The sequence below is a fragment of the Ranitomeya variabilis genome, chromosome 5 (assembly GCF_051348905.1).
Source record: "Ranitomeya variabilis isolate aRanVar5 chromosome 5, aRanVar5.hap1, whole genome shotgun sequence".
Taxonomy (NCBI): Eukaryota; Metazoa; Chordata; class Amphibia; order Anura; family Dendrobatidae; genus Ranitomeya; species Ranitomeya variabilis.
Window position 1 is genome coordinate 288,608,123 of NC_135236.1, and position 22,346 is coordinate 288,630,468.

The 22,346-nt window shown below is 40.0% G+C and overlaps 1 protein-coding gene across 1 annotated transcript in view; it reads right to left on the reverse strand.

Moving 5' to 3' along the window:
* The window catches only part of LOC143774986 (uncharacterized), an 862,433-nt gene that overhangs the window by 524,914 nt on the left and 315,173 nt on the right, over window positions 1–22,346 (reverse strand). The window contains exons 44-49 of the mRNA XM_077262800.1: window positions 20,098–20,133; window positions 11,137–11,169; window positions 10,037–10,108; window positions 8,467–8,526; window positions 7,660–7,695; window positions 2,388–2,462 (exon numbers count right to left, since the gene is read on the reverse strand). Of these exons, the coding sequence (XP_077118915.1) occupies window positions 2,388–2,462; window positions 7,660–7,695; window positions 8,467–8,526; window positions 10,037–10,108; window positions 11,137–11,169; window positions 20,098–20,133 (312 nt within the window). The remainder of the gene's footprint in view (window positions 1–2,387; window positions 2,463–7,659; window positions 7,696–8,466; window positions 8,527–10,036; window positions 10,109–11,136; window positions 11,170–20,097; window positions 20,134–22,346) is intronic.

A 22,346-nucleotide genomic window follows, 5' to 3' on the forward strand; every position in this document is an offset into this window, starting at 1 on the left:
ATGATACTGCAGCTGTGTGTAAATAAGAAGCCGTTCTATAGTAAAGATATGACTGAAACAGTGAATAATTCACGCAATGAACCACTAGCGTCTCTCTCTGACCATCTAATGAGTTGCAAAGTATGTCACGCAAGTAGTTCCAATAAAAACAGGGCCGAAAGCATCTCAAGTATGTGTTTGTAGATAGCTAGATAGTTTAGCAATGCCAAGTAGACTAAGGTTAAATCTTAGCTCTGCAGGCTTTGATTAGTGCACCTGGCTAGCTTTGCATATGAACAGGCTAGGTGTTCATCTACGTCAGCCAGCTCAGGAAAGGTGACCATACTGAAGAGAGAGAAATAAGCCAAAATCCCTCTCTGAGAAAAGTCTGCACAGGCCATGTGCAGAGAACCACAAGTATCAGTGGTTTCTATGGACAATTGCAGTTTTGTTTGACCGAGCTGTGGCTAGCTCAGCCGTGTATAAGAAGCCAGGGTCTGTTCTGTTTAGTTGCCACCTGGACAAGGCTAAGGGTTTATGTTTATGATTTTTTCTCTGGTTATATGCATAGACTGAAGAGGGCCCTTGTGCAAGAACAGAATATGGGCCATTTGAAGTCCAATAATGTTAATAGCATTAAGGCCTCCTGTCAGTCAGTGTCGGGGGCCCGGTTACAGCAGCTCCCTATACAGTGAGAGGTTACTGAACCCACACTGGAGCCACTCCTGTAACTGAACGCCGAACGCTGTCAGAAGGAACACAGTTAATTTTGCTATGTTAATAGCGTTTTTTCATGTGACAGGCTCCCATTAATGGTGAAAAAAATGAAAATCATTGGAAACAAAAGTTTTCAAAGTATCGTGTATGAGCACAGAGCGCAAAAATAAGTGCACTTACACACTTTGGTATGCTATTAACGAGGTTACTATCAAAGTTTGCTATAGCAGCTCATTTTGCAATTGCTGACCAATGATGTCCCAGATATTGTCTATGGATGACAAGTTCAGAGATGCTGTAGGCCATAGTAGCACGTTTAGGCACACTGCCCTTTGCTGAATAAAGGCTCCTGGGATACTTTGGAGAAATGGCCGTACTAATGGTTCCATGAGCAAATCAATACAACAAGCTGTTAGTGTACTTGGAATGAAGACTAGAGGGATCTGGAGACTGTACATTATGTTACTCCACAGCACAATCAAAGGAGTAGAACTGGTGTGACTTTCCCTCTCAAAGGCCACTTCATGGAGTTACACATTGGTCTCCAAATGATTCTCTGAAAAACATTACATCGAAGAAAAAAGAGGGACTCTTCATGGAAGAAGCTAGATCTCCATTCCAGCCTTCATTGTAATCTTGCACTGCACCATTATAACCTTTGAGATCAGTGGCATGAGGTGAATGAAACCCCTGTCGCTGGACGTCTCATAGCCCAATCTTTGGCAAACGTGTTCTGATGGTTCGTATAGAGACTTTGATGTTTTAGGCTTGGTATGCAATGTCCAATTTCACTTGCAGTACAGAATGGATCAATCATAGAACCAGTGGTATGGACATTTCTCCAAAGAGTGCATTTTTCAAAATGACAACAACACCAGGCTGCATGTTGCTTGTGCTACTTTAAGCCACCTAGATGGCTTAAATGACTGTAGACTTGTGAACCCTCTTACACTGCACACTGTGAGGATTTACTGGTGCCGTGAGCATGCCGTCAAGTGACCACTGACCACAAGTATGCGATTTGCACACTACTGTAGTACACCATTGCAGTTCAGAGTACTCATGATGGTTAACTCCTGAACATTAACACTAGCTCATGTGGAAGAGGCCTCTAGTTGCTTAGAGGTTATCTTGGGTTCTGTTTTGAAATCATTGACTATTATACACCTTACTCTTGGATTGATCTTTGTTGGAGGGCACTGGTGTTGAGGATAATTTTAGCCTTGAATTTCATTCACTTTTACACAATCTGTCTGACTGGATTAATTGAGTCCAAAATATTTCGATATAGTTTTGTAACCTTTCCAGCCTCAAAAGGATCAACAACTCTTCTACTGAGATCATACATAAACATAGACACTTTTATAGGTCTTTGTTCTTAATAAAAACAAGTCACTCACTCACACATGATTGTGATTCCATTGATTGAAAACAACAAACTGTAATTTCACCTTCAAATTATTTGCTAATTCTAAATGTTCACATGCTGTTCCTCATAAAAAACTGACAAAATCTAATATTTATGACTTATTTGTTTTATTTGGTTCAATTTTATTTCTTTTAGGACTTGTGCATACTGCACGTACACTGTATGCATCTGCAAGTCTGTGTAATAAAAGTATTATGGAAATTTCAATTTTTTTTTTAAACATTTAAAATTGTTTTGTAAGGTCTCTACCATTTCTACTTACATCTTTACCTCTTATTCCAGGCATAGTCCAAGAAGTTCCAGGTTCACCCTTTTGACCTTTGCCACCATCGTCTCCCTATTAAGAACAATGCTGTTATTAAAATCAATCTCATTTCATAGCCTTTACTAATGAAAACAATGAAAATACTGTTTTATGAGGGAACCTTAAAGCCTATAGCTCTTCTAGGCTTCTTATCCTTAATGTTGCTTTTTAGGGGTGTAATTTATTTAATTTACAGGTTAATAGCACGTGAGGGCATGACAGGTTGTCTTTACAGGTTTAAACTGTGTTGATCTAAATTATATCTGATCGTTGCCATTTTTGTGGGATTACACAAATTGATGCAGGACAATTTAATGACATTCATGAATGTGGATATGAAGAGTGGGGGTCTAGTGATAATACTTTAAAATAATTTACTTTAATGGCACTGCAAATTTGATCACAAAAATAAACTTTCTACTATACATCTACAATTATTCATCTGACAGAAAATGACTTTTTCTACTGTAGTTAGTGTAAATATTTGCAACTCTTAAAAGCAAGGCCCTCTCTCCTCTGCTACCAGTCTGTCACTTGGTAATTCAAATTTATTTCCTTGTGTTTATTGTTTATTCAAGTTTTGTGTTTAAATCCCACTCTATTTCATATTTACAACCCCCTGGAAGTCAATGCTGCAATGAAAAATAATTATTAATAAAGGGGAAGTGGCTTGCTAGAACTCTGTGAGGAAATGTGTTCCTGGGCTCGATATAATCTGTTGGCACCTGAGTTTGCAAGATGTTTAAAACTGCCATAAAGGGAAGATCTAAGTCTGCTATCAGGTGTGCTTCCCCACAAGGGGACATTAAAGCATTTTTCAACCACCAACAACATCTGCAAGAGTCATCGAGGTCATCACCGCAGGTGTCTAGGGGAAAAGATGGCGTCTTAGGCCCTCTGTCTGTCACATCTAGGAGACATCAGCAAACCTTGTCCACATCCACCCATAAAGATGGACATATCCTAGGCATCAACTTAACCCATCTCTGTTCTCTATCTAACCTCATGACCTCACTTTTCGCCCTATCTGACTATCATTTACTTAACCTCCCTGTCCTGTTCAACTGCCTCTAAAGTCCAGCATATAGAAACCCCTGCAGAAACCTCTCACCTCTTCTAGACAATCACATACTCTCTGATCTCTGTCTCTGCTAACACTGCCTATTATATCTTCACTCCAAAACAGAGCCACCGTTTTCTACAACGATGCACTCGCATCAGCTATTGACTTGGTTGTACCTCTTGCACATGGAAGAAGCCGAAGAATCTTAAGACAATCCTGGCACTCAAAAAAAAAAATGCTGCAGCAAGCATCCATGGCTGCAGAGTGGTGCTAGGTCAAAATACACCATCAGGAATACTTTACTACAGCCAAACAAGAAATTTTCACACTTACAGTGGCTTGCGAAAGTAATCACTCCTTGCAAATTTTCCTGTTCTGCTACCTCACAACCTAGAATTTCACCGTTTTTTTTTAGAGTTTGCATCAGTTCATGTAAAGAACATGCCTACAACTGTGAACATTTGGTTTTCTTTTTATTGTGAAATAAACAACAAATAGTACAGAATAACAGAACTTCAGTGTGCATAACTATTCACCCCCATAAAACGGTATTTTGTAGAGCTGCCTACAGCTGCAGCTCACTTTGTATACGTATCTATGAGCTTTCCACAACTTGCCACTAGGATTTTTGCCGATTTCTCAAGGCAAAGCTGCTCCAGCTCCTTCAAGTTACATGGTTTCCTCTCGTTAACAACAATCTTCAAGTCTGACCACAGATTCTCAATTGGATTAAGGTCTGGGTTTTGACTAGGTCACTCCAAAACATTTATACATTTTCCTTAAAACCACTTGAGTGTTTTTTAGCAGTATGCTTTGGGTTATTGTCTTGTTAGAAGGTTAACCTCCGTCCATAGCGACATAGCGTTTACCTTAGTGACCAAAAAGTTCAATTTTGGCCTAATCTGACCACAGCACATTCCTCCATACATTTGAGGAGTCTTCCCACATGTCTTTTGGCAAACTCAAAACAAGCCTTACAATTTTTGTGTGTAAGTAAAGTCTTTTTTTCTGCCCACTCTTCCATAAAGAAGGTGTGTATTTACTGACAGGCCATGTGACACTTTGATTGCACATAAGTGGACTTCCTCTCACTAAGCATGTGACTTAAGAAGGTAATTGCTGGCACCAGAAATTTTTAGGGGCTTTATAGCAAAACAAAAGGTGAATACTAGGGATGAGCAAGCATTAAAATGCTCAGATGCTCGTTATGGGAACCGAGCAATTCTTTATGCTTGGATGCTCATTCTGAGAAATGAGAACAATGGCAGTCAATGAGAAATCCGAGCATTTTTTTCAGCAGACCCTACAAAACATTTCCTTCCTTGTCAAAAATACCCAGTCATCAAGACCTGAATGCTGGTAGGGTGTCAAAAAATTGGCCCAGGCCTTTGACAGTGTACCCATGCCTCTGCTGTACCTGATGTGTGTCTTCCTGATTGGGCAACGAAGCTTGCCCCCTGTCACTAGCATTGTCTAATATTGTCTAATGGGAATTTTTTCAACATATTTTCCACATTGGCCTTCTAATATAGCACCATTTTAGTAGACCTCTCCGCCTCAGGCAGAAGAGATACAAAGTTCTCCTTGTAGTGTGGGTCCAGGAGGGTGAACAACTAGTACTCTTTTTGGGCCAAAAGTGAATACAATGCAAGGGTCAAGGGAAAAGCAGCAGTATATAAAGCCGGCCATATGTGCCAAGCTCCCTACAGCCAACACTTCCCTGTCTCCACCATGATGATGACTCTTCATCTCCTCCTCCTCCTGTAGGAGAGAGGGGATGAAGGTTCTATGCGTATTAGCCTCTGTTGCGCTAGCAACCAGCTCCTGTTCCTCCTCCTCAGCCTCTACCTCCTCATTGTTACCCAATCCACACTGAGCAGATGAGATGAGGCTGGGTAATATCTCCCTGTCTCATGTCTTCCTTCTGTCCCTACCTGATATGCATAAATGATATGATAAAGCTTCATATTTATTTGTGAGCAGTGACTGTTTGAGTATGCACAAAAGCGGGATCATCGCACTGATTATGGTACTGGAGAAAGACCCACTGGTAATCTAAATTTTTATTTATATTTGCTATGGCGCAATAAAACATCAGCTTTTTTTAAATTTCTCCTCAGACTGGACGCTGCCTACACTTTTTTGTTTGCTGCATATATTACTGAGTGGGTTCCTTGGTCAATATGGACGTGCATTCTACACAGTGAGTGTTGCCAGTCACCTTGTCTGATGCACTGATTATGGCATCATCGCCACTCATTATCTTTATGGAGTCCTGAAAGCCATGGAGAACCGCACAAATGTCAGATATCCATGCCCTCTCTTCAGATGTTATGTCCGGAGGCTGACCAGAATAGAGATGGGCATGTTGGAGTTGGTATTCCACAACTGGCATCTGCTGCTCACAAAGCCTTGCCAGTATGTGCAGTGTGGAGTTCCAGAGTGTGGTGACATCGCACACCAGTTGGTGAGCTGGCACTGGAATGCACTGCTGCAGCACTGCCAGAGCAGCTGAATCTGTAGTTGACTTGCGGAAATGGGCACTGACGTGGCATATCTTGACCAGAAGCTCTGTCAAATCTGGGCAGGTTTTCAGAAACAGCTAAACTACCAAGTTGAATATGTAGTCTAAGCATGGTACGTGTGTGAGCTTGCCAAGCTTCGCAGCTGCCGGATTACGGCCATTATCATGACCATGCATGGTTGGAGGTTCAACAGCAAGAGCCACAGATCTGTCTGGTCTGTTATTCCTTTCAATAACTCTGCCGCGGTGTGGGGTTTGTCTCCTAGACAAATTAGCTTCAGCAGAGCCTGTTACCACTTCACTGAGGCAGTGCTGCACACCTTCCAGCTTCTGGCTGATGTAGACGACGTGCTCTGAGATACAAAATCAGAGATGGAGGATGAGGAGAAGCAAGAGGAAGTGCAGGAATTGGTGTAGGAGGTGGAGGAAAGCCTGATAAAAGTAGGGGGTGCAATCCTCGGCATTGGTAGCACATGTGCTGTGCCAGGGTGGGACCAGCCACCACAATGTTCACCCAGTGTGCCATCAGGGAAATGTAGTGTCCTTGGCTACAAGCACCGGTCTACATGCCATTCATTAAGTGGACAATCCCAGTAAGTGTGTTGGCACGGGCACTGGTGATGTTCCTGGACACGTGGTGGTACAAGGTGGGGGCACCACACTGGGAGAAATAATGGCGGTTGGAGACCGATTACACAGAGATGGCTGCCGCCATGATTTGGCGGAAGTCTTCCATGTCTACAAGTCTAAATGGCAACATTTCCATGGGACACAGCGTGGAAATGTGCCCATTTAGAGATTGGGCTTGTGGGTGGGTGGCTGAGAACTTTATTTTTCGCTCCAACTGAATGCTGTGCTGGGACAATGATTTTGAAGTGCCTGATGGTGCCTCAGAATGTGGAAGGAACTGAACAGCTTATTCCAGATGAGGTTTTACTAATGCTTTGTACCTTTAAGTAACATTCCCTTTTCAGTCCAACAGAAACTTCAGTTTCCATGGGTTTGTTAATCCTCCTACCCTCCACCCAATTTGAATTTCTCTTCTTTTGTTTCACTATTTTCCTTTCAACTGTCTCTCTGTGTCTCAAATTCCATTTGGGACCTTTCTTTCAAAATGATTTTGTTCCTCTAAACATGTACTTTGAACCAGCATCTTTCTTTATTAGTCTCTTTGAGCTAGGTTATTTGTATTCTTGGAATATTATTCTTATTCTGTACTATTATTAATCATTATATGTAGGCACATTTGCTTTTTTTCTATGTTTGCTTTTTTATATTTTATATAAAAATAAATAACATTGAATCGGAGGACAAATTATTAATTTAATACTAGCCTGACACGGCAAGCAACAATGTTACCCAAGTGGAGCAAGTTATTTTTATTTGTTAACATTTTATCTGCTTTTATATGATCTTTTTGAGAAGTCCACACCTTTTTATCTGAAAATTTGGGTGGTTATCTGTAAGACGTCTCACTACATGATAAATAATCATTAAAGACTATACCCCATGCCTATAACCCTCATTTGATTTTGACCCTAAACATGCCTATTGTAACAAAATCCTTAAAAAAAAGTACAATGGTTTAACATTAACCACTCCACTTACCCTAATTAATTCATTCAATATTTCAATATACTTACTTTAGGTCCAGGTTTTCCAGATAATCCAATGTTACCCTAAAATAAAAATAAAATTATAAACAATTGTGGCTTCAAACAATTATAATTATCAACATAATCCATAATAACCTCATTGAGAATACTCATACCATAAAACACAACTTATTAATGCTTAACATAATAGACATTAGTTTACATAAATAAATAAGAACATACGGCAAATTGTCATAAAATCTAGGTGACAAACAATACAGAAATGTCTTGTAAGACAGAGTATTTACACCCAAAAAATGCCCAAATAATCAATTAGAACATAAATAAAATAAAAGTTAAGTAACAAACTTTTTTCCCCTGCATTTTACCCCCTGCTTTTTAACTGTTGCACCATACAGTTTAATATGTTAAATTTATATTAGACATCATACGTAATAAATATGCAGATTCCAATAACAGACCTGTGCCCATTTTTTAAGCTGTCAGTTGCCCCAGAAACTTGCAATAAAAAGCTAAATAAATAGCTAGGATCCAGACCCTAACTGTATGGACACAGAAGTCAAGGCATTTCAATAACCAACGGATTAATGACGTCTTTACACGCATTTTTGGTATTTTTTCTATTGTGACAATTTGTATATGTGTTCTTAGGGCTTTTTGGATGTACTGTAGAAAAGCCTATTGAAATCGATAATTAATAAGCTCTGGTGACTGCGTTAAGTTCTGTTCTACACATAGTGTATAGAGCCATGTACTAGATAATAAATTTAGGTAGCATATTAAAACATTACTTGGTCAAAACATAAGCTGAAACAGAATGATAAGTTTACTCACTCTCTCCCCAGGGTCTCCCTTTAATCCCGGCTGACCAGGAATTCCATACCCTGGTTCTCCCTGAAAAAAAATACATTTAATTTTACTTTTCATGCATTTAGTGTACACTAATTAGTGGTAATAGTTTAACATCTTCCTCTTGGGCTATTTTCCGTTTTTGTTTTATTATTTCCTTCTTCCAAGAGTTTTAACTTTTTTATTTTTCCATCCACATAACCGTATGAGGGCTTTTTTTTTGTGGGATAAGTTGTATTTTTAAATGACACCATTAATTTTGTCATGTGAAGTACTGGAAAGTGCTAAAAAAAAATTACAAGTGCATTGAAATTGAAAAAAAAGGGCAATTTCACATTTTTTTTTACCATGTTTACTGCATGGTAAAAATTACCTGGCAATATGGTTCTCCGTGGCAGTACTAGTATGCAGATACCAAACATGTAACATTTTTTTTTATTTTTTAAGTGGTGAAAAAATTCTGAAATTTGTAAAATAAAAAAAAAATAGCTTTAGTAACCATTTTCCTGAAACCTGTAACTTTTTCAGTTTTTGGAATATGGGGCTCAGTGATGGCTTATTTTTTGCGCCATGAGATGACAATTTTAATTTTTGGATAGATACATTTTTTTGATTGCCTCTTATTGTATTTTATTAGAATGTTGTGGCAGTGAAAAATAACACAATTCTGGCGTTTCAATTTTTTTCTTTTTACACTGTGGATTAATTTATTATATATTTTGATAGATCAGTCTGTTCTGAATGCAGCAATTCCAAACTTGTGTATTTATTTTTTTAATTCTTTTATTTTTAGTGGAGTAAAAAGGGGATGGTTTTAATTTTTGTTATTTTATATTTTTTCATATGTTTTAAAACTTGAAGCTGCAATGGCTGGCTTTCACAGAAGAATTGTAATGACAGGCACAAGGGTCTTCAGCAGATGCCTGACTGTGTTAGGATCCCATAGCCACGTGAAATGACGAGCTGACACAAGCTGCTGTCAGAGATTGACTGTGAGATTTAACAGATTAACAGTTATGAGCAGCGCTACGCTCCACCCATGGCTGTTAAATAAATAATTCAGCCATCATCTGCTGGGGAAAAATGCGGGAGCCGACATATGACCTTAGGGGATAACATAAAGTTATTACTATGAAGGCATTGCTGTGTTGGAATTACACCAATGGTTAAAAATCAGGCATTCATTGATATATTTAGCTGGCGTGCCATTCCAGACCCAATTCTTCTGTCAGAATAGCATTTACTGTAAGTAGGCTTGTGTTGCCATTTTCATTGGATACAGCATTGACTTAAAAATAAAATAAATGGTTTACTTAAATACTTAGCGACCAGCACACAAATTTCAATATATATTACTCTGACTGTTCGTGTTATCTATTTCTGTGCTTGAACTTTATAGTACATGGAACCTTAGCATAGCATAAAATGATACAATCTGATTTAAGAAATATTTTTTTCCAAACTCTTTCTATTTTCAGATAATGATTGTTCTGGATTAAATGAGATTAAATAAGGTAAAATAATTTAATTAAATGAGATTAAATGAGGTTCATACCTTTACTCCTTTGTCTCCTTGATCTCCTTTGATTCCTTTAGGACCTGTTTGTCCAATGGGTCCAATATCACCCTAATAAATGAAGTCATATATAATATTAATAATATTTCTTAACTCAAGAGTAAAAAATGTTATTGATTTTGTACCTCAAAAGTGTCATATATTAGTAATATATATTTAGCCTTTACACCGTTTTGCAATTATGCTAATGATCAATGTAAATGAGTCATGGGCAGATTCGCCATAGTTAGTCTGCCTCTGCCTAGATTCTGCTGAAGCTTTGAAGTGCCATCCCTTCAGCTGACAGGCACAGTTATATGAGTTCCAATGATCAGCAGCACATCAAAGGGATGGCGCTCTAAAGCATCAGCAGGATCCAAGCAGAGGAGGTTAAGTTTGATCTGAGCATGCTTGCTCTCACTGCTGTCACTCACTGAGGGGTGGCCACACCTCCACCAATTAGGTGTGCTACTCAATTCATCATATTCCAGTTCCAGATTGAAAGTATCAGTGACTGCATGACAAAAGAGGACTATATGACCCACACTGAGCTGAGCTCACAGAAGCAGCTCAGGTAATAAAAGTATATTAGATTGTGAGGAAGAGTTAGAACATATGGAAGGGGGTTAAATTAGCTGTGGAAACCCCCTTTAAGTAGTTTTCCTTTAATTGGGCTCACCTTGCAATCTGATAATCATAGGTGTTTGAGATTGATTTCAGTGATCCAAAGAGCACTGAGATTCAATACCATCTACGACATTTAAATCCAATTAGTATAATTTGGAATATGGTGTATATTACAGAAAGATAAGGGGAAGTTGGAAGCAAATTAATGCGAATTAAGTTTAACATAAATAACTGTAAGGTCAGGCACTTGGGCAGAAGAAAACACGTCCAATTATATGTTAAATATTGGTGGTGATATTGGTGTACAGTAAACTCCAATAGCCTACTGCTATTGCCTCCAATAGCCTACTGCAACTCCAAGAGCCTACTGAAGGCAGGTGGTGTCAAGAAAAATCTGTGATTTTTTAAAACCTTATCAACTGTAATAGTGAATGTTGTACAGGATGTTATGTCTTAAGTTTATTTATACGTACCCTGGAACCTTTCTTACCAGTTGGGCCAACAACCTGCAGAATACAACGTCAACATATTACGTGAAAAAATATGTAAATTGTTGAGTGTGTCTTATTTCTGTATCTGTTTTGAAGAGCCGCAATTACAAGGTCACACAAATCCATCCATTTGAAATCTTCCATAGGTTAACAATAGCCTCTATTTACAGTTCTGTGATTTCCTGAAAAAGGTTGTTATAACTGAAAAACTAACCATATTTTTCAATAAAATTATACTGTAAGTGGAGATAAAATAAAACTTTGTAAAAGATCTTAGTTATTACAGAAAGATGTTTCTTTCTCCTCCTGGACCAGTCATTTAGTTTCAAATCGCAAGTAAAATCTGTCTTCAATGAGACAGAAAAGAAAGATTTTCAGTTCATCAAGGAATATGATGAGTGTTGCTGCTCATAGAAGTTTATGGAAAGGGGAGGAGGGAGGAGCTGGAGACAAACATGATGCTGCAAGTTCAGTTGAAGTAATGATTACATGTTAAAAGTAAATGCTTTTTTTCATACAATTAACCTTTAGTTAAGCATTAAAATAAAGGGTAACTATACTTTCAAGCAATTTTTTAGAATAAACTATCCTGTGCCAGTATATAAGGAATAACATATTTTCTGACCATTATGTGACTTGTATCTTTGCGTTTTCACTAGTCTTCCCCTCTACAAGCTTTCTTTCTTAATTTGCATTTCACTCTGAGCTGGTGTGAAGATCCAAGCTGCTATGATCACTGCCATACACAGTACAGCACACAGAGATTAATTCCTATATTGTATTCCTTTTAAGCACATAGCACATAGAGTATTAGTGATCCCAGACTAAAGTGAAGTAAAAATTAAATGCTAAAAAGCTTAACACAATCTTTCTGGGTCTCTCTCTGAATGTGTTCTTACCCTGCTCCTCTATCCTCCTCCCCTCTAACCTTTCTTTGTTATAATGGGCTGTGCCACATGACTCCACAGACAGCTGGCAGTCCATCTTGACTTTGTAAGAAGGTTTTGTTCTGCTTTTTCAGAGCAAATATGAATTCACAATGCAATGGGCAGAGAAAGAAGCGGCTGTTGAGTGCAGAAGGATGCAGGTTTCTCAGATCAGCAAGTCAGATACATTACAAAGTTTCTGATATTTGTTTCTACTATTGATTGATGCAAAGTTTGTTAAACGTCCAGATACAATTTAATATTTGCATGTTGTAGAAATAGGAAAGTATTACAATAGTTTTCAAAAGTATTCACCCCCTTTGCATTTTTTTGTGTTTTGCTACCTCACAAACTGAAATTTCACTGTTTTTTTGAGGGTTTGCATCAGTTTATGTAAAGAACATGCCTACACAATTGTGAACATTTAATGTTCTTTCTATTATGAAGCAAACAACAAATAGGACAAAATAACTGAAAACTTCAGTGTGCATAACTATTCACTTTGTAGAGCCTCCTTTTGTGGTAATTACAGCTGCAAGTCACTTTGGATAAGTCTCTTGAGATTTCCACATCTTGCCACTGGAATTTTTGCCCATTCCTCAAGACAAAACTGTTTCAGCTACTTCAATTTATATGTTTTCCTTTGGTGAACAACAATCTTCAAGTCTGACCACAGATTCTCAATTGGATTAAGGTCTGGGCATTCACTAGTGAACTCCAAAACATTTACACTTTCACCCATTAAACCACTCAAGTGTTGCTTTATCAGTATGCTTTGGGTCATAGTCTTGTTGGAAGGTGAACCTCCGTCAAATCACTGACAGACTGAAACAGGTTTTAGTCAAGAACATCCCTGTATTCTGCACCATCCATCTTGTTGCTCAATTTGGACCATTTTCCCTGCCTTTGCTGCTGAAAAACATTCCCACAGCATGATTCTGCCACCACCATGTTTCACTGTGGGAATAGTGTTCTTGGGGTGATGAGCTGTGTTGGTTTGGCACCAGACTGTTGTGAATTCTGCTCTTGGGCTCCCTCCAGTGGTTGCTGGTGGTAGTGCAGTTGTCTTGGGGTTGTTATCCGGGCAGGTGTTTCTGCTGATTGCAGCTCTATTAGGTATTTAGGTGTGCAGGATCCATGAGTCTGTGCCAGTTGTCCATTGTACTTGGAGGGATTGCATCTCTCTCTGGCTCCTCATGCCCTGCTGCAAATTCAGCTAAGATAAGTGTCTGGTTTTTTGTCTCTGTGCACACATGCAGTGTGCTTTGCAATTCACTGCAATTTATTGTGTTTTTGTCCAGCTTAGACTTTGTTTGGATTTTTCAGTCATGCTGGATTCTCAGGAGATGCAGATATACGTTCTATGTCTTTAGTTAGATGTGGAATATTTGTATTATCTGCTGTGGATGTTTTTAGGATTTTAATACTGACCGCTTAGAATTCTGTCCTATCCTTTTCTATTTAGCTAGAAGTGCCTCTTTTGCTAAATCCTGTTTTTCTGCCTGCGTGTGTCTTTCCTCTTATACTCACAGTCAATATTTGTGGGGGGCTGCCTATCCTTTGGGGTTCTGCTCTGAGGCAAGATAGAATTCCCATTTCCATATATAGGGGTATTTAGTCCTCCGGCTGTGTCGAGATGTCTAGGACGTGTTAGGTACATCCCATGGCTACTTCTAGTTGCGGTGTTAGATTAGGGTTTGCGGTCAGTAAAGGTACCACCTACTCCTGAGAAAGTCTCTCATGCGGCTCCAAGGTCACCAGATCATAACAGTACAACTGGCCCACAATGAGTTAAATGCATCTCAGAAGAAGGGAAGAAAGAGCCATTTTTTTTCTGTAGCCTGTTTTGTCTTTTCTTCCCTCTTTTCCTCTTGGTGACTGAGGAGTCTTGTGCTAGCATGGATGTTCAGGGATTAGTTTCTCGTGTAGACCAGCTTGCTGCTAGGGTACTGGGTATTTCTGATTATATTGCTCAGACTCCGCTTTTAGAGCCTAGGATTCCTACTCCTGCTTTGTTTTTTGGGGACAGGTCCAAATTTTTGAGTTTTAAAAACAACTGTAAACTGTTTTTTGCTCTGAAGCCTTGTTCCTCTGGTGATCCCATTCAGCAGATTAAAATTGTCATCTCCCTGCTGCGTGGCGACCCTCAGGATTGGGCATTTTCCCTGGAATCTGGGAATCCGGCCTTGCTTAATGTAGATGCCTTTTTTCAGGCTCTAGGATTATTATATGATGAACCAAATTCTGTGGATCAAGCGGAGAAGACCTTGTTGGCCCTGTCTCAGGGTCAAGAAGCGGCAGAATTGTATTGTCAGAAATTTAGAAAATGGTCTGTGCTGACTAAATGGAATGAGGATGCTTTGGCGGCAATTTTCAGAAAGGGTCTTTCTGAATCTGTTAAAGATGTTATGGTGGGGTTTCCCACGCCTGTTGGTCTGAGTGATTCTATGTCTCTGGCCATTCAAATCGATCGGCGCTTGCGGGAGCGCAGAACTGTGCGCGCTGTGGCGTTGTCCTCAGAGCAGATGCCTGAGCCTATGCAGTGCGATAGGATTCTGTCTAAAATGGAACAACAAGGATTCAGACGTCAGAATAGGTTGTGTTTTTATTGTGGCGATGCTTCTCATGTCATTTCAGTCTGCCCAAAGCGTACAAAGAGAAATCGCTAGTTCAGTTACCATCGGAACTGCACAACCTAAATTTCTGTTATCTGTGACCTTGATCTGCTCATTGTCGTCATTTTCTGTCATGGCGTTTGTGGATTCAGGCGCCGCTTTGAACTTAATGGACTTTGAATTTGCCAGGCGTTGTGGCTTCCCCTTGCAGTCTTTGCAGAACCCTACTCCTTTGAGGGGCATTGATGCTACACCTTTGGCTAAAAATAAACCCCAGTTTTGGACACAGGTGACCATGTGCATGGCGCCAGCCCATCAGTAAGATTGTCGTTTTCTGGTGTTGCATAATTTGCATGATGCTATTGTGCTGGGGTTTCCATGGTTGCAGATACATAATCCTGTGTTGGATTGGAAGTCTATGTCTGTGACTAGTTGGGGTTGTCAGGGGGTTCATAATGACATTCCTGTGATGTCAATCTCCTCTTCCTCCTCTTCTGAAGTTCCAGAGTTTTTGTCTGATTTTCAGGATGTATTCGATGAGCCCAAGTCCAGTTCCCTTCCACCGCATAGGGACTGTGATTGTGCTATTGACTTGATTCCAGGCTGTATGTTTCCTAAGGGCCGACTTTTCAACCTGTCTGTGCCGGAACATACCGCCATGCGGAGTTATGTTAAGGAGTCTTTGGAGAAAGGGCATATTCGGCCATCTTCTTCACCGTTGGGAGCGGGATTTTTTTTTGTTGCTAAGAAGGATGGCTCCTTGAGACCCTGTATTGATTATCGCTTCTTGAATAAGATCACGGTCAAGTTTCAACACCCTTTACCTTTTGCTTTCCGATTTGTTTGCCAGGATTAAGGGGGCTAGTTGGTTTACTAAAATTGACCTTCGGGGGGCATATAATCTTGTTCGTATTAAGCAGGGTGACGAATGAAAAACTGCGTTTAATACGCCCGAAGGCCATTTTGAATACCTTGTGATGCCATTCGGGCTCTCTAATGCTCCATCTGTTTTTCAGTCCTTCATGCATGATATCTTCCGGAATTATCTTGATAAATTCATGATTGTATATTCGAATGACATCTTAATTTTTTCCGATGATTGGGAGTCTCATGTGAAACAGGTCAGGATGGTATTTCAGATCCTTCGTGACAATGCTTTGTTTGTGAAGGGGTCTAAATGTCTCTTTGGAGTGCAGAAGGTTTCTTTTTTGGGCTTCATTTTTTCTCCCTCATCTATAGAGATGGATCCGGTTAAGATTCAGGCCATTCATGATTGGATTCAGCCCACATCCGTGAAGAGCCTTCAGAAATTTTTGGGCTTTGCTAATTTTTATCGCCGTTTCATTGCTAACTTCTCCAGTGCGGTTAAACCCCTGACCGATTTGATGAAGAAAGGCGCTGATGTAACGAATTGGTCCTCTGTGGCTGTCTCTGCCTTTAAGGAGCTTAAACGCCGATTTACTTCTGCCCCGGTGTTGCATCAGCCAGATGTTTCTCTTCCGTTTCAGGTTGAGGTTGACGCTTCTGAGATTGGGGCAGGGGCCGTTTTGTCTCAGAGGAATTCTGATGCTTCCTTGATGAAACCGTGTGCCTTCTTTTCCCGTAAGCTTTCGCCTGCTGAACGCAATTATGATGTCGGCACTCGTGAGTTGTTGGCTATGAAGTGGGTGTTTGAGGAATGGCGACATTGGCTTGAGGGAGCCAAGCACCGTATTGTGGTCTTGACCGATCATAAAAATCTGATTTACCTCGAATCTGCCAAATGGCTGAATCCTAGACAGGCTCGATGGTCCCTGTTTTTCTCCCGTTTTGATTTCGTGGTCTTGTATCTTCCGGGTTCTAAGAATATTAAGGCTGATGCCCCCTCTAGGAGTTTTTTGCCTGATTCTCCTGAGGTACTTGAGCCGGTCGGCATTCTGAAAGAAGGGGTGGTCCTTTCTGCCATTTCCCCTGATTTGCGACGGGTTCTGCAGGAATTTCAGGCTGACAAACCTGACCGCTGTCCAGTGGGGAAACTGTTTGTTCCTGATAGATGGACTAGTAGAGTGATTTCTGAGGTTCATTGTTCTGTGTTGGCTGGCCATCCTGGTATTTTTGGTACCAGAGATTTGGTTGGTAGGTCCTTTTGGTGGCCTTCTTTGTCGCGTGATGTGCGTTCTTTTGTGCAGTCCTGTGGAACTTGTGCGCGGGCCAAGCCTTGTTGTTCCCGTGCTAGTGGGTTGCTTTTGCCTTTGCCAGTCCCTGAGAGGCCCTGGACGCATATTTCTATGGATTATATTTCAGATCTTCCTGTTTCCCAGAGGATGTCGGTTATCTGGGTGGTTTGTGACTGGTTTTCTAAGATGGTTCATTTGGTGCCTTTGCCTAAATTGCCTTCCTCTTCTGATTTGGTTCCGTTGTTTTTTCAGCATGTGGTTCGTTTGCATGGTATTCCAGAGAATATTGTGTCTGACAGAGGTTCCCAGTTTGTTTCTAGGTTTTGGCAGGCCTTTTGTGCTAGGCTGGGCATTGATTTGTCTTTTTCTTCCGCATTTCATCCTCAGACAAATGGCCAGACCGAGCGAACTAATCAGACTTTGGAAACTTATTTGATATGCTTTGTGTCTGCTGATCAGGATGATTGGGTGGCTTTCTTGCCATTGGCCGAGTTTGCCCTTAATAATCGGGCTAGTTCGGCTACCTTGGTTTCGCCCTTCTTTTGTAATTTTGGTTTTCATCCTCGTTTTTCTTCGGGGCAGGTTGAGCCTTCTGATTGTCCTGGTGTGGATTCTGTGGTTGACAGGTTGCAGCAGATTTGGGCTCATGTGGTGGACAATTTGGTGTTGTCTCAGGAGGAGGCTCAGCGTTTTGCTAACTGTCGTCGGTGTGTTGGTTCCCGGCTTCGGGTTGGGGATTTGGTCTGGTTGTCTTCCCGTCATGTTCCTATGAAGGTTTCTTCCCCTAAGTTTAAGCCTCGGTTTATTGGTCCTTATAGGATTTCTGAGATTATCAATCCGGTGTCTTTTCGTTTGGCCCTTCCGGCCTCTTTTGCCATCCATAATGTTTTCCATTGATCTTTATTGCGGAAATATGTGGTGCCCGTTGTTCCCTCTGTTGATCCTCCTGCTCCTGTGTTGGTTGATGGGGAGTTGGAGTATGTGGTTGTGAAGATTTTGGATTCTCGCTTTTCGAGGCGGAGGCTTCAGTACCTTGTCAAATGGAAGGGTTATGGCCAGGAGGATAATTCTTGGGTTTTTGCCTCTGATGTCCATGCTGCTGATTTGGTCCGTGCCTTTCATCTGGCTCGTCCTGATCGGCCTGGGGGCTCTGGTGAGGGTTCGGTGACCCCTCTTCAAGGGGGGGTACTGTTGTGAATTCTGTTCTTGGGCTCCCTCCAGTGGTTGCTGGTGGTAGTGCAGTTGTCTTGGGGTTGTAATCCGGGCAGGTGTTTCTGCTGATTGCAGCTCTATTAGGTATTTAGGTGTGCAGGATCCATGAGTCTGTGCCAGTTGTCCATTGTACTTGGAGGGATTGCATCTCTCTCTGGCTCCTCATGCCCTGCTGCAAATTCAGCTAAGATAAGTGTCTGGTTTTTTGTCTCTGTGCACACATGCAGTGTGCGTTGCAATTCAGTGCAATTTATTGTGTTTTTGTCCAGCTTAGACTTTGTTTGGATTTTTCAGTCATGCTGGATTCTCAGGAGATGCAGATATACGTTCTATGTCTTTAGTTAGATGTGGAATATTTGTATTATCTGCTGTGGATGTTTTTAGTATTTTAATACTGACCGCTTAGAATTCTGTCCTATCCTTTTCTATTTAGCTAGAAGTGCCTCTTTTGCTAAATTCTGTTTTTCTGCCTGCGTGTGTCTTTCCTCTTATACTGACAGTCAATATTTGTGGGGGGCTGCCTATCCTTTGGGGTTCTGCTCTGAGGCAAGATAGAATTCCCATTTCCATCTATAGGGGTATTTAGTCCTCCGGCTGTGTCGAGATGTCTAGGACGTGTTAGGTACATCCCACGGCTACTTCTAGTTGCGGTGTTAGATTAGGGTTTGCGGTCAGTACAGGTACCACCTACTCCTGAGAAAGTCTCTCATGCGGCTCCAAGGTCACCAGATCATAACACCAGACATAGTATTTACATTAATGGCCAAAAAATTCAATTTTGGTCTCATCTGACCACAGCACCTTCCTCCATACCTCCACCTGGACTCCCTTTCCATAAGCATGTGACTTATGAAGGCAATTGCTTGCACCAGAAATTTTTAGGGGCTTCATGCAAAATGGGTGAATACATATGCATATGCCAATTTTTAGCTTTTTGATCCCATAAATTTAATTTTGCCTATATTTTTCACACTTCATTTTACCAACTTAGAATATTTAGTGCTGATGCATCACACACAAATCGGATATCGGATTACAAAAATATTTAAACACAGGTTGTAATGCAACAAAATAGGAAGAAAGCCAAGGTGGGTGAATACTTTCACAGGTCACTGTATTTGGTATGCTTTCTGTTTCTGGTAAATGCACAGTGATTCAAATAAAACTATTATTCAATATTTGTCAGCACCTATTTTAGGAAAATGTCCTAAGCCAACCTTGCTTTCAATGGCTATGGACACCTTTGATACAGGAAAAATATTTTTTTGCATAAGTTAGTGGTTACGTTTAGTTGATTAAATTGCACCAGGCTGCAATCATCATTCTTTCATTCACTTTCAGAACTCCGGATATACAATTTGCAGCCAGATTCAAATTTAGATTCATTTTCTTGTAGGATTATCTCTCCCAGTAATATAGGTTGGATAGGAAGCCTGTGTGTATCCTGTGTGCTGAAGTTTCAAGTAGCTAATACATCAAAATAGCGTGTATTCTGCAGTTATTTACTCCTCGTGTGTTTTATCTCCTTTTCTAAAGTGTGTTTTCTCTGCCCTCTCTGAGTTACTTTCTTTCCACTCCATACTGGGTAAATCTGTGTACAATCCACTCCATGCTGCCATCCCTATCATTGAAAAAATGGATGGGGATAGCAGAGAGGTTCATTAGAACATTAGAGAATGTGCTTTGACTGATTTGTAACATTTTTGCAAAATAATTCACCTAGATAAAGCGCTTACAGATACTTTACAGCAGCAACATTGTAGAAAACCTTTTAGATAATTGATTAACTATGCATTTAGGAAGCAAATTAACAAAAAAAAATTGTGTGAAGGTGTACAAAGCCTTTAACTGATGTTTCAATATAATTAAAACAAAATATATATAACCATATTTCAAAAACATACTAATACAGTAAATACATATAGTTTTAGTTTTTTTGTAACTTTGTGATAAACTGTAAATCAGGTGTAAACAAAATAAAAAAATATGGACTGTGATCTGACAAAAAATGTACATTAAACAATAGTTTGTTACCCCCATAGCTGGAGCGCCTGGAAAACCTTGGACTCCCTATAAAAAATTAATGATGATCACACAAGGTTTCTAATTTCTGATAAAATAATTCCCAGTAGTCAACATTAATTTCAGTTTTAACTACACAAAGATAGTTGTCACTCAAACTTCACAAGACATGAATCTTTAGGTTTATTAAATAATATAACATAAGTAAAGCAGTTCATACACCTTAGAACAAGTACAGATGAAGCAGCTGAATTAGGTGGAATCGATTGACTAATGTGTATGAGGTCCTTCTGAACAACTAGGCTTGTAGGGTTTCAACTTGGCCAGTCATTTATATCCATGGTAGATGACCCATTAGATGACACCCACTAACTGTGCATGTTTGTTATTGAGTCAGGTGAATAGATAGAAAGATATGGGATAGATAGATAGATAGATAGATAGATAGATAGATAGATAGATAATGGATAGATAAATCCAAAAAATAGAGGTAGCACACCAGTATATAGAAATTCACGTGCAGTTTAATTGCCCATATGCAATGTTATTGTCCAAGGTGTGGCCCTTTTTCAAGCCACACCTTGGACAGAAAAGTCGCACATGGGCAATTAAACTGAACGTGAATTTATATCTACTGCTGTGCTACTTCTATTTTTTTTATTTACTTACAAGGTTTGGTACATGCCTGAGAGGCTCTGGCACCCAACAATCTTTTTTGTGCTGCTTTTTTTTCATTTTAATTAGTCTCCTTAAGGGATTTAGACCTCAATATAAAGCACAGTAATACTTCAGTGAAAAAGATAATCTCCCATAAAGCCCAGCCAGGTTCTGGGCTTCATAGAAAGATTTCACATGGCGGGCATTGGGACCAAAGAACACAGCTGGCTGCCATGACAGTTCATCGGCACCCTGTGACAGCACTTTGTAGGGTGCCGGTAGCCATCAAAACGGGTGCTTTCATGCTAGACAGCGGCACTTAAGACATCAAACTGATGCAATCAGAGCAATATAATACAGCTTGGACCCAGGCTGCATGAAGGAGGCCCTGCTCCTGAATCTGTCCCATACAGTGATAGAGCCCATCTACCATACATTTATGGCAGTCATCATCACTAAGGAGGTAAAGAAGCTTTAAGAAATTAGAAACTATGGTTGATTTCTTCCAGAAACAATGCCCATAGCACATATGTCAAACTGAATCTGAGTGCAGGGCCCATTATACTGTATGGAGGACTATGTTAGGCCCATTACACTATATGGAAAACTATATGGGGCCATTATACTCTATGGAAGGCAATGTGGGGCCCATTATACTGTGTGGAGGACTCTGTGAGGCCATTATACTGTATGGAGGACTATGTTGGGCCCATAATACTGTATGGAGGGCTGCATAGGGATCACAGTTGGAAAATCATACTGTGATGGGGTCACCATACTTTATTGAGGGGCTGGGGTACAGTAAGGTAATCATACAGTGCACATGAAGGGTTCTGTAGAGGAATTCACTGTTGGGGTATCTTGCTGTGTTTGGCAAGCACTTTTATTGGCATAATACTTTATTATCTGTATTATTCAAGGTTTTTATCTTTTGTCAAAAATTGATTCCAGCTCACCCAGTTGCTCTATAATCATCCACCTGGGGCTCAGACACTGGCCTCGCCCTGGCCTCACATCAAGGATGATAGAAAAAATTGGAGTCCGGCTCAACAGGACTGGATTTTCCTTTTCTTTTTATTGTTCAAAAGAAAATATAGTGCATACAAAAGAAAAATTTACATGGTCGACATGACCCAGTTGATGCGTTTCGACTGTATTAAGCAGTCATGAGTAAGACTGCTTAATGCAGTCAAAATGCGTTAACTGGGTCATGTCGACCATGTAAATTTTTCTTTTGTATGCACTATATTTTCTTTTGAAAAAGAAAAAGAAAAGGAAAATCCATTCCTGTTGAGCCGGTCTCCAATTTTTTCTATTATCTTTTATCCTTTGTCATTACATATTTAAATTAGGCCATTAGGCCATAAGCTTTTCCTGCTCTTACATAACACATATTAATCCAGTATTCCCCATTTGTAATTAGGTGTTTAATTTATTCAAAGATCTATTCATTAAAATGTACTTTGATTGTGGGACAACCCTTTGAGTTTGCTTCCTTCATTATTATCTTTGATGATCAGGAAAAACTTCCTCAATTGTAGACATATTTTTAATAAATATCAAGGTTGGCCTGCGAAGTTTTTTAATTTTGGTCTTCTGTGCTT